General features: G+C 43.3%; 1 protein-coding gene across 3 annotated transcripts in view; it reads left to right on the top strand.

Moving 5' to 3' along the window:
• EFCAB6 (EF-hand calcium binding domain 6) overlaps window positions 1-12,444 on the top strand; it is a 201,289-nt gene that overhangs the window by 53,136 nt on the left and 135,709 nt on the right. For all 3 annotated transcript variants that reach the window (XM_061582356.1, XM_061582355.1, XM_061582357.1), the window contains 2 exons: window positions 1,935-2,045; window positions 7,724-7,835. In XM_061582356.1, coding sequence (XP_061438340.1) covers window positions 1,935-2,045; window positions 7,724-7,835 — 223 coding nt within the window. The remainder of the gene's footprint in view (window positions 1-1,934; window positions 2,046-7,723; window positions 7,836-12,444) is intronic.

Below are 12,444 nucleotides of genomic sequence, written 5' to 3'. Positions count from 1 at the left end.
CATTCTGGCCATACAGCACTTCTTTTAACATAGCTGCACTGGCTGCCGGCGTTTTTCCAGGCTCAGTCCAAGGCATTCTGTTGTATTGTGTTTAATTAACTCCATCTATGAATAGCTTTCTATAAACTGTCTTGAAGTGATTTAACAATAAAAACGTAAGTAAAACAGTTTCATACATAAACACAATTTCAAATCCAGTACAGATACAGACATAGACTGGGTACATGGTTTAACCTATAAAATCCTGAAAGGCTCGGGACTGCCTCCTGCCATATGAACTTGCCACCCTCTGCCACCTCAGAGGCCCTCCTCTGGGTACCTCTGCCAACTGAGATGAAGCAGGTGGCAACCAGGGAGAGGGTCCTTCTCAGTGGAATGCATCTGTCTTTTATGAAACGAATTAAGACCATAGTGTTTTAATGGTTTTTATAGTTTCTGCTGCTGTTTTTGATACTGATTTTATCAGTTTTATAGATTCCTCTGCTGAAGTTTGAAGTTTTTCGGTATGAGTTGATCTTCTTGCTACCATTATACAGATAGTTGTGCTGATCATATGTGGCCTGCTTTGTTTTAAATAATATTGTTTTAATAAAAAAAACCCTATCCTATAAATATTTCAGATTAAAGTTTTAGGGGTTGCATCCAACTAAATTCTACTCAGAGTAGACCCACTGAAACTAATGGGCTTCAGTTGGTCATGTCCATTAATTTCAATGGATCTACTCTGAGTATGGCTATACCCAAAAAATGGTAGTTGCCACAAATGCAGAGCTTGGAAAAGTTACTTTTTTTGAACTACAACTCCCATCAGCCCCAGCCAGCATGGCCACTGGATTGGGCTGATGGGAGTTGTAGTTCAAAAAAAGTAACTTTTCCAAGCTCCGCACAAATGGTATTAGTTTACAAACACAATACGTATTGCTCACATACCATGAACAACACCTGTATGAACACAATTAAAATATCATTTTTAACATTAGGACTGTTTCATACATGCATTACACCTGTTTTCTCATTTGATTAATCAACACCTGTTGACTTGTATCTGAGTGCAAGTTCACACACATATGGTCATTGTGTAGTAACTTCATTGTCAGTGAAATTGTCATCGCAGATCATCGCAGAATTTTTCATGTCATTGAACATCACCTCAAACACAGTACTTTTCAGTAGAGGTGGTTGCAAATTCAGCTGCAAATCAATATGCACTGAGTCAGTAAGTGATGATATAATAAGGATGCATGCATGTGCTGATCAGACCTTAAGTCCCCTTCACTCACACACCCATGAACATTTTCCTCGCAATTGTCATGCTTCCCAGAGCCAAGTATCACTATGGGAAGTGACTCCCACACTGTGTGTGTGTGAGAGAGAGAGAGAGAGGGAGAGGGGTGTGTGTCATAATCTAGGCATGTTCCACATTCTGTGACTTGACTTACTAGTCACCTCCAGCTTGCTACTACACATTCCTCTTTCACTTACTCTACTCTCAGATTATTTTCCCTGACCGTGATATTCAGGATTTGCTAACACATGCACCAAAATGAGGTGATTGAATCTGCAGGGGTAGAGGGAACTGTATCTCTTAGTCCACAGTTGGGGAATGTTTTTTTTACATTGTTCCCCTACATTAAAAAAACACACAACTCTGCAAGTAAAAAAGTAACACATCAGAGAGACAAATTCTAGCTTGAACAGCTCCTTCCTGTGCCAGTTTCCGGCAGGCAGGGAGGATTTTTTTCACAAGCACAGCATGTGCAGAGGTATAATCTATTCTATTATTTTAGGACTCCACCACTACAGATCACAGTGTAGGCACAGGCCTCAGATCACATTAAATTTGTCCAGATTCATAACTCAGTGTTGACAAATTGCATGTAAGCTTTTTGATAAAATACAATTTCTCAAACATATATGTATTGTTTTATTATCAGATTTGGAATAAAAATTTCCAAAAATATGCCTTGGGAGAAATTTTTAGACAAGTTTCAAGATCCTATGACATTTGATAGCGGCCAGGCATCTCCTACAAGAAAACACCACAGGTAAGAGAGAGGTTCTATTTGTTGCTCTTAGCCCAGGATTTGCTAGAGAACCTTTGCATCAGCCATCATCCTGTCACATAGGGCTGTTTTACGCGTTACATGGCAGAAAACCTATGTTTGCCATTGAGTATACATTTGAAAAGACACCACAGGAAACCCCAGCCCCATCACATGTGTAACTGTCCAATGCATGTGCTTTAGAAACATGTGTTTGTTGCATTCACATTTTACGTTTTTGGGGTACATTAAAACCTCTTAGTGTGCAATCCAACTCATCTTTCCACTGGGCTGGGATGAGTTGGATGCTGCGGAGCACCAGCTGCGCGGGAGGCTCCCAGCTGTGCCAGGCTCTGCTGGCCTCCAGCCCTCCGCTGTGGCAGAGATGTGGCTCCACCAGGAACCTGCTGGTGCCACTGGGGGTCCACCGGGGACAGCCAGCCCAGGGGACGGACGGTGGAAGCCATCAGAAGCCCTGAAAATGGGGCGTTCTGGAGGTGTGGCAGGGGCGGAGCTGCGGGGAGGGGGAATTATGTGAGATCCTCTTCACATTCAGACCCCTCCCCCAGGTCCCGATCCCCCTTCAAATTCTGCTGGCCAAAATGCTGGTGCAGTAATTTTTTTAAAAAATGTCCCATTGAGGCCTACAGAGAGCACTTACTCTCTGGGAGGCCTATTAGTCAGAGCGGGCACTTTCCGGCCAGCTAATATGAGTGGCTCCTGATGGAGCTGGTATTCAACCCGGCCAGTGGCTCCCAAGTGGGAGGAAGATCCGGTGGAGCTTTCTGCTGCCTCCCCCTCCGCTGGCTTCCCGGCACTTGGATTGCTCTGCCCACTATTTTGGAGATCCAGTCAAGGCCAGTGCTAAATCCTGGCCAGTGGACTAACACTATTTGGATCCCTCAATTAAGGTTTGAATTTGCTCAGCAGCAATCCAGTGGAACAGGAAGGAAGCTTAACTAGTAAGACTACAGACTCAAGATTGTAACTGAAATCAGTCACTTTCATATTGATCAGCACTGGGACCAGGGGTTGGACTCCTCCATCAGTTTTCCATTTATTTCATTACTCATGTGGATGGACCCACCCAAGATGCAGACCATGAAGTTCTATAATTAGTCTGAGAGGAGGAAGAGAGTAACTGGGAACCCTGTTATATCTCTGTGCAGGGTATTCTGATGCACTCCAGCACTGGCTTGCCAAAACATGATATGCTTTCACTGGGGGTGGGTGGGTGTTGGCTCTTTGCTGCTACTCTTATCACAATGCCAAGGTCTCAGCCAGTCTCACCCAAAGCAGCAAAACTGCACACAAAGCTACAGGAAGCTTACACAAAAGTGACACAGACATGACATATTGTCATTCATCTTAATTCATCATGGCTGGTCTACTGTTTGCATTACCATAACTGCTGGGTATGCAGGCCTGCCAGGGCCCAGGTTAACACTTAGGAGGTGTTCATCTAAAAACTGTGATGTCTGAAGAGGTCCAAGAAATGAGAAACCCTGCCCCTGAAATTCTTTGCTGCAGCATTTTTCAAACTTTCTACCATCAGCAATTTGTGTGTCAAGGAACCTCTGCACACCTATCTTGGAATCCCTCCATTTAACAGGATTGTGGGGTCTCTGTCACCTAATGTGACCTGAGAGTGGACTGTGGAATGCATACAGCATTCTCTGACAGCTGCTGATTGCAGGGAAATATCATTAAAGGTTTTCACTAATCAAGTTGTCTTATAGCAGCCTTCTCCAACTTTGTGCCTTCCAGATGTTTTGGACAATAACTTTCATCAGCCCCAGCCAGCATAGTTAATGGTAGTTGTAGTCCAGAACATCCAGAGGCCACTACTTGGGGAAGGCTATGTTCCAGGGAAAGGTGTCCACTATTACTGATTTTCTCATTGAGGAACCCCTAGTAAACATCTCAAGAATCACATACAGTTTGAAAACCACGCCTTTGTTGAAAGAGGCTGACATCAGGAAGCTAGGATTTGGAGATTGTTCCCAGCTTTCATGTAGTCGCATAAGCTTTCTGCAGACATTCTAAATTTAGTTTTTTATATGCTGTTTTCCCACAGTGAGCTGTGCCCCAAATCAGCTCATAACAAGCATAAAAATACATACTGTTTGAACAACAGTTTGTTATAAAACATAGCAATACAGTCAAATTAGGCAAACACAATATATGTGGGATAAATCCAGTATTAAAATAAAAAACTTCTACATTTAATGCATAATAAGTAGAGGACAAAATCAAGTTAATAAAGCTAATCCACACTACAAGTGATAGATGTGCTACACTCCAAGGGGTCACATCAGCCTGGATTAAATAATGTTCAGAGAAGACACAGTCTTTTCACCAGGCTCAGTGATTCACCACTAGCTCCCTCATGTCTCCTTCAGAAGAGCAGTTCCAACACAGATCCAGACTGGGATAAGGTCTCTACTTAAAAGGCTTGTTGAAAAAGGAAGGCCTTCAGTAGGCGCGGAAGAGATGGAGTCTGTCTAATATTTAAAGGGAGAGAATTACAAAGGGTAGGTGCCACTACACTAAAGGTCCGCTTCTTATGTTGTGCGAAACGGACCTCCTGATAAGATATCTGCAGGAGGCCCTCACCTGAAGAGCTCAGTGACCAACTGGATATATAAGAGGTAGATATCCTGGTCCCAAGCTGTATAGGGCTTTGTATATCAAAATCAGTACCTTGAATTTAGCTCGGTAGCTAACAGCCAGTGCAATTCTTTCAGCAGTGGGGTGACATGTTGGCTATACCCTGTCCCAGTGAGCAGTCACACCATTGCATTTTGCACCAGCTGTAGCTTCCGGACCAACCTCAAGAGAAGACCCACATACAACGAATGACAGTAATCCATCCTGGATTACCAATGCATAGACAACAGTGGTCACGCTATCCTGGTCCAGAAATGGCCACAGTTGTCTTACAAGCCAAAGCTGATAAAAGGCACTCTTAGCCACTGAGGTTACCTGGGCCTTTAGCAACAAAGATTATTATTTATAATAATAATTATAATAATTATTTATTTATACCCCCCTTTTGGCCAAAGGCCCTCAAGGCGGCTTACAAAAAAAGATGGATCCAGGAGTACCCCCAGACTATGGACCTGCTCTTTCAGAGGGAGTACAACCCCATCCAAAGCAGGCAACTGACCAATTATCTTAACTTGGGAACCACCAATCCACAGTGCCTCCATCTTCCTAGGATTCAGACTCAGTTTATGGCCCTCATCCAGCCCACTACCGAGTCCAGGCACCGGTCTAGGGCTTGCATGGTTTCTCCCAATTCAGATGTTACAGAGAAATAGAGCTGGATATCATCAGCGTACTGCTGACACCTCACCCCAAATTTCCTGATGACTGCTCCCAATGGCTTCATATAGATATTAAACAGCAAGAGGGACAAGATGGCCAGGGGGCCAAAAGATGACCATCTAATTCTATTCTCTGAAAACAACCATAGAGGTAGGATCGGAACCACTGTAAAACAGTGCCTCCAATGCCCATGTCACCAAGTCGGCCATGATCAATGGTATCAAAAGCCACCAAGAGATCAAGTAAGAATAACAGTTGCGCCTCCCCATCCTTCTCCCAATAAAGGTTATCCATCAGGGCAACCCAGGCTGATTCAATCCCATAACCAGGCCTGAACCCAGATTTGATGGGTCAGGATAATCTGTTTCACCCAAGGATATTTGCAATTGCTGCACCACAACCCTCTCAATCACCTTTCCTAAGAACGGGGTATTAACGACCGGGTGGTAGTTGTCACCAACCCATGGATCCAGGATGGGCTTTTTCAGGTGTGGTCAGATTACCACCTCATTCAGTGCAACTGGAACTACTACTTCCCACAATAACGCATTGACCACACTCTGGATCCACTCGGTCAAACCCCCTCAGCAAGCTTTAATAAGCCAAGAAGGGCAGGGTCAAGAGGACACATTGCTGGCCACATCATTGCAAGCACCTTGTCCACATCATCAGGCCACATCAACCGAAACCAATCCCAAGAGGTTGTAGCAGACATTGCACTGGACACCTCACTGGGGTCTACAGTAGATGTGGATGGGGCATCAAGACTGCTATGGAGGCAAGCAACTTTACCCTCAAAGTGCCTTGCAGACAATTCACAGTGGGCCTCCGAAGGGTCTAAAACTCCATTTCCTGGACTTGAAGTCAACAGACCCCTGACAATATAGAAAAGCTCCACTCAACGGCTACTTGAGGATGCAATGGTGGCAGAGAAGTGGGCCTTCTTCGCCGCCCTCACGGCCCCACAGTAGGCAAAGTTATGATGTTTTACTCGTGCACGATCAGCCTCACAGCGTGTCTTTCTCCATTTACACTCTAGCCGTTGTCCAGCCTGTTTCTTTAGTTCACTGGTGTACAAAGGTGCAAACTGGGCTCCACAATGCCGAAGAGGTTGCTCCAGGGCAACCATGTTAAGAGACAGACGTGCCTTGCTGTTCTACCTGCGTGACATCAGCTTCAACAGGGTCACCTGCTCTATCTACTGGGAACTCCTCCAGGGTATTCACAAATCCAGTGGATTCCATTCGTTTCCGGGGGCAGACCATCTTAATCTGTCCACCACCCCTGCAGGGGAGAATCGGAGTCATAAACCTAAACTTCCCAGGAAGTGGTCTGACCATGACAATGGAGTTATATCCACCCCTCCATCACCAAACCACCCCTTCCTCCATCTGGAGTAAAAACCAAGTTGAGGGTATGCCCTGCCCTATGTGTCAGGCCAGTGAAAACTTGAGACAACCCCATGGTTGTCATGAAGGCCATGAAGTCCCAAGCCAGAACTAGAGGCAGCCTCAGCATGGACATTGAAATCACCCAGGACTATCGTTCTGAGCTCCTCCAATGCCACAACCGAGATGACTTCCACCAGCTCAGTCAGAAGAGCTGCTGGACAGGAGGGTGGAGGGTACACCAGCATCACCCCTAGTTTACTGTTTCCTTGGCCCGACACCAGGTGCGGCCCTCACAGTCAGCTCCAAGACAGAGAGGTTTCCTGGTGACAGAGATGGAAGTTCTGTAGACCACAGCAATTCCTCCCCCCCCCCAGCATTTGTTGGTGTTGTATTGAGTATCCAGGTGGGCAAAACTGGGTCAGATCAACTCCTCCTGACTCACCCACCCAGGTCTCGGTAATGCACACCAAATCTGTATTTTCATCCATGATCTAATCATGGATGAGTGTGGTCTTATTGTGCACTGATCTGGCACACAACAGTACACACAGGCCAGTGGGCACAGCAGATGAGAATTGTGGACCCGTCCATGACAGAAATGGACCAAGGAACAAGTTGTAGATAGCCTTGCCCTCATCTTCTATGGTAGCTCACTTCCCTATGGCTATACCTTCCTCTACCCATGATCACTGAAATTGGAGTGGCATCACCTGTGTCCCTCCTTACTAAGACTCTGTATAGGAAATGACCACAAGACATCTTGATGTAACAAGGAAGTGTAGGATGGCATACTCAATTCCCCTGTCCCATGCTGCTGTCCCACACCCCTCCATCCAGGTGGGCTTGTTGCTTTCTTTCTCACCCAGCCTGTGTAGAATACAATAGTACATTCAATACAGGCAAAAAACCTTGCAGTTTAAGAACTCAGATGGTAAATCAATCAGTGTTTTCTTCTTACAGAATAAGAAAGTTGAATGAAGCTTTGTCGAGTGATCGTATTCTGTTAAAGCTGCATGGACATATTCAAGATGCTTATTCATCCCTGAAGAAGGCCTTTCTTTTGCTTGATAGAGTGAGAGCGGTCATTTATAACCATTACTTATCCTTTCCTCCTTGCTGCACCATGGCAGCATTATTCTAGTCAGCAGAGCCTTGGAAACTCTTCACAAATCTTTAATTTTCTTCACAAGTTTTTAACTGCACCAGATTTGCCTTAAGGCGATGTATCATTATTGGTAATAACCTGTCTAGCAGTAAGCCCATAGCCAGAAATTTCATTGGGGGAGATCTTAAGCCTAGATTGGGAGGGGTCCTCATAAGTCAGAATAAGATAGCAAGAACCAAAGCACAGGCAGTTGCATAATGCTTAATTTAAAATTATCTGATTTTGTTAAATAATTTGAATTGCATAGAACTTAATGTGGTCATCCCAGTGCCTTTGTACTCATCAGCCAAATCGCTGGAAGTTAGGAACAGTTTTTTGAGGAATTGGCATCATCTTCCTTATATGTCTGTCAACAAAAAGGCTAAGAATTCTTTTTTTAAAAAAAACAACCAAGCAGAAAATTCTGTTGTTGTTTATGTGCCTTCAAGTCAATACGACTTATGGCGACCCTAAGAATCAGCGACCTCCAATAGCATCTGTTATAAACCACCCTGTTCAGATCTTGTAAGTTCTGCTCTGTGGCTTCCTTAATGGAATCAATCCATCTCTTGTTTGGCCTTCCTCTTTTTCTGCTCCCTTCTGTTTTTCCCACCAGTATTGTCTTTTCTCCTCCTGTAGGATGCACACCTTAATGTGGTGAGGAGGTTTGAGAGTGTCAAAGAAGCTGACAGCAATGCCGTCAGGTGTCTAGACCAAGAGGCTAGACTCCTAGCAAGGGCACCCAAGGCGGAATGGTCAAAGCTGAGATACCAGACTAAGATGCATCCAAACTCAGAGGAAGGCAACGGTAAACCACCTCTGAATACTTCTTACCATAAAAACCCTATGAACAGAGTATCCAAAATGCAACACAAGATAGTGCTGGAAGATGAGACCCCCAGGTCAGAAGGCACTCAACGAGCTACTGGGGAAGAACATGAACAAGCATGAGTAGCGCTGTGACTAATGACGCAGCTGGGTCAAAGTCGAAAGGAAGCCCAGAGGCTGACGTGCACAGATGTGAAAGGAGAGTCTGGAGTTGTACCACATACACAATAGGAACATGGGATGTGAGAAGCATGAACCAGGGAAAGTCAGAAATTGTCAAGCAGGAATGCATCAACATTACAATTCTTGGCGTGAGTGAATTAAAATGGACGGGAATGGGACATTTTCAGTCAGGCAACCACAAAATGTTTTATGCAGGAAATGAGAAATTAAGAAGAAAAGGGGTTGCTTTAATAGTGAGAGGTGATACAGCAAAAGCAATTAAGAGCTATAATGCAAGGTCGGAGTGAGTGGTATCAGTGAGATTTAACAGGAAACCTATTAACAACAATCATCCAAGTCAGCTCTCCAACGGCAAACACAGAAGAAGAGGGATTGGAGAGATTTTACCCACAAGTACTGGAAGAAATTGATCACACACCAAACCAAAATGTGCTGATAATCATGGGGAACTGGAATGCAAAAGTGGGGAACAGAGAAGAACTGGAAATTGTGGTAAAATGGGGCTTAGGAGACAGAAATGAAGCAGGAGAAAGACTTACTGAATTCTGTGAAGCTAATAATTTGTTTCTTGCAAACACATTTTTTGAGCAACTAAAAAGATGACTGTACACGTGGACATCACCAAATGGTCAATATCTCTCCAATCCCTCTTCTTCTGTGTTTGCCGTTAGAGTGTAGACTTGGATGATGGTTATGTTAATAGGTTTCCCATTTAATCTCACTGATATCACTCACTCAGACCTTGCATTATAGCTCTTAATTGCTTTTGCTACATCACTTCTCACTATTAAAGCAACCCCTTTTCTTCTTAATTTCTCATTTCCTGCATAAAATATTTTAGAGTGGCCTGATTGAAAATGTCCTATTCCCGTCCATTTTAATTCACTCATGCCAAGTATTGTAATGTTGATGTGTTTCATTTCTTGCTTGACAATTTCTAACTTTCCCTGGTTCATACTTCTCACATTCCATGTTCCTATTGTGTACGTTGTATGACTCCAGACTCTACTTTTGCATCTGTGCACATCAGTCTCTGGGCTTCCTTTCAGCTTTGACCCAGCTGTGTCGTTAGTCACAGCGCTACTCATACTTGTCCGTTGTTCTTCCCCAGTAATGAGTGCCTTCTGACCTGGGGGTCTCATCTTCCAGCACTATCTCGTGTTGCATTTTGGATACTCTGTTCATAGGGTTTTCATGGTGTGAAGTATTCACAGGTAGTTTACCATTGACTTTCTCTGAGTTTGGATGCATCTTAGTTAGGTGTCTCAGTTTTGACAGTTCCGCCTTGGGTGCCCCTGGTAGGAATCAAGCCTTTTGGTCTACACTCCTGACGGCATTGCTCTCAGCTTCTTCGACACTTTCAACCCCCCTCACCATATTAAGGTGTACATCCTAGAGGAGGGTAAATAAAAAATAAAAAGGCTAAAGATTTACTTAAAAAAAAAAAAAAAACCTAGCTGAAAATTCAGAGGCAAATATAGTATCACTTTCAGATGTGTGTGTGTGTACCAAAGTAAGCAGTGACTTGGATATGCTCAGCAGCCTAGCTGCTATTTTGTTTCAAAATGTGGGCCAGCCTGCCGCCAGGAATGATGCTACACAATTTTGTAATCTTCCGAGAGACATTATTAGGGGGGGAAAGATTGCTGACCCAGTATTCCCAGGGCCATGCTGGCTGGCTCACATTTCAAAAAGGGATATCACCCAGCCTGCTGAGTCAAGCCAAGCCAGCATTTAGAGCGATTTCGCTTTTGTTAAGTTAAAAGAAAGGGGAATAAATCTTTGGACATCTTTTCAAAATGTAAATGCCTCCCCCTACCTCAAAAAGTGTTGCAACTTTTGCCCCCTTAAAAGTGGTAGTCATTTTTTCCCTTCATGGGAGATGAATGGTCCCACAGTTGGTGGTGTGGTGTGGTGTGCGTGTGTGTTATATGCAACCATGTTTTAAATATTCAGGGGGGTCCACATTTGATGTAGAAATAACTCAAGGAAGTTACTATCCTGTGTTATACTAGATTAGACTTGCTCTCCATTATCCTTTCTGACTTATATGATTCATTTCCTCAATTTCATGTTCTTTGAGTAAACATAGTTTATCCCACAGATTTGTTTTGATCTGGCTTAGGTAGATCAGTGAGTTAAAAATCTGAAGTATTTGAAAGTTTCTGTTACAGAACAGAGGATTGAGCCAAAAGTATTATCTGGTTTTACGGACATTTTTACAAACATTTTCAGCAGCATTTAAAAGCATAATGATGAATTTTTGGTAATTGTTTCAAAGTGTTAGCCTATTCAGAAAGCATTGTCCTTCATTTGAAATGACTTTATCCTCACTAGTGGCCACGCTTAACCAGATCTGATAGCACTGTGCCATCAACACATTCACCATGTGATTCCTGATTTATTAGGATAATCCAGATGTGAGTAATCTAGGAAGCAGTGTCCTCACTGTGAATTAGGGGATGCACACAAATAGGGTTCAAACCTGCCTTCAGTAATGTGCATATAAGGACCATGTAGCTAGAGTAAATAATCAGGAATTAGAAATGGGATTGCAACCTCACATTTTTAACTACATTTCCAGTGATTGATATGGTATTTGATAATGCAAGTTATGCCAAACCTGATCAATGAAATCGAAGAGGAGGTGGATGGTCTTTAAGAAGGAAGCAGTACAAAATAGGGGCTTCTCTTTTTGAGTGAAAGTGAAAGGTAATAAAGCACTGGGATATTAAATAGTTCTATAATCAGAGCCAAGATTTAGATGGTGTGGTCTTGTGACCTCAGTAAATGTTCATTACCCAGGTGGGATGATTGTTGCCACCCTATCCCAGAGGTGCTAGAAGGAATCCCAAAAGAAGATCAGCAGGCAACCACCTGTTTCCTATTTCAATTTATCTTAGCTTCTTTCTAAACAACAGATTGAGCATTGTTGCTTGTTACCCATCGTCTTATATCAAGTGACCATGAATTCTGTTACCATAGAGGTGCATGTTGGGACAAGACATTTAAACAATTGCTGGCTGAATAGTTACCAATTCTGTGTGTGTGTGTGTGTGTGTGTGTGTGTGTGTGTGTGTGAGAGAGAGAGAGAGAGAGAGAGAGAGAGAGAGAGAGAGAGAGATCCTTATATCACTCTTTCATCTGTAAAAAAGGCTTGTAGTTCTGGATGCAACTTCATGATATGTGAACCTGACAGTGCAATTGTCCCCATGGTGAACAGATACAACTTTCATTATTTTGATTTGTTGCAGACTGTTCTTAAAAATTGTACAATTCATATATTTGGATTTGCTAAGCAAATAATGAACTGGAGGGAAAATTAAAGGTTTCATAGTCTAGATGGCACCAGCAAAATGAGCAGTAGGCATTTCTGCAGAATTCCTACTGGCATGTTTATTATGGATTTGTATATAAAAGCTAGGTTGCAATTCTTGTCTTATACACTTAGATAGCAATTGCTGTGTCTTTCGCACCAGCTCTGGTGGCATCAGTTGTGCAGTTAATCCCTCACAAAAGAGAATTC

Source organism: Rhineura floridana, chromosome 8 (genome assembly GCF_030035675.1).
Source record: "Rhineura floridana isolate rRhiFlo1 chromosome 8, rRhiFlo1.hap2, whole genome shotgun sequence".
In the NCBI taxonomy this organism is placed as follows: domain Eukaryota; kingdom Metazoa; phylum Chordata; class Lepidosauria; order Squamata; family Rhineuridae; genus Rhineura; species Rhineura floridana.
The sequence above is the reverse complement of the archived record's forward strand: the minus strand, read 5'-3'. Positions and strand labels throughout refer to the sequence as shown.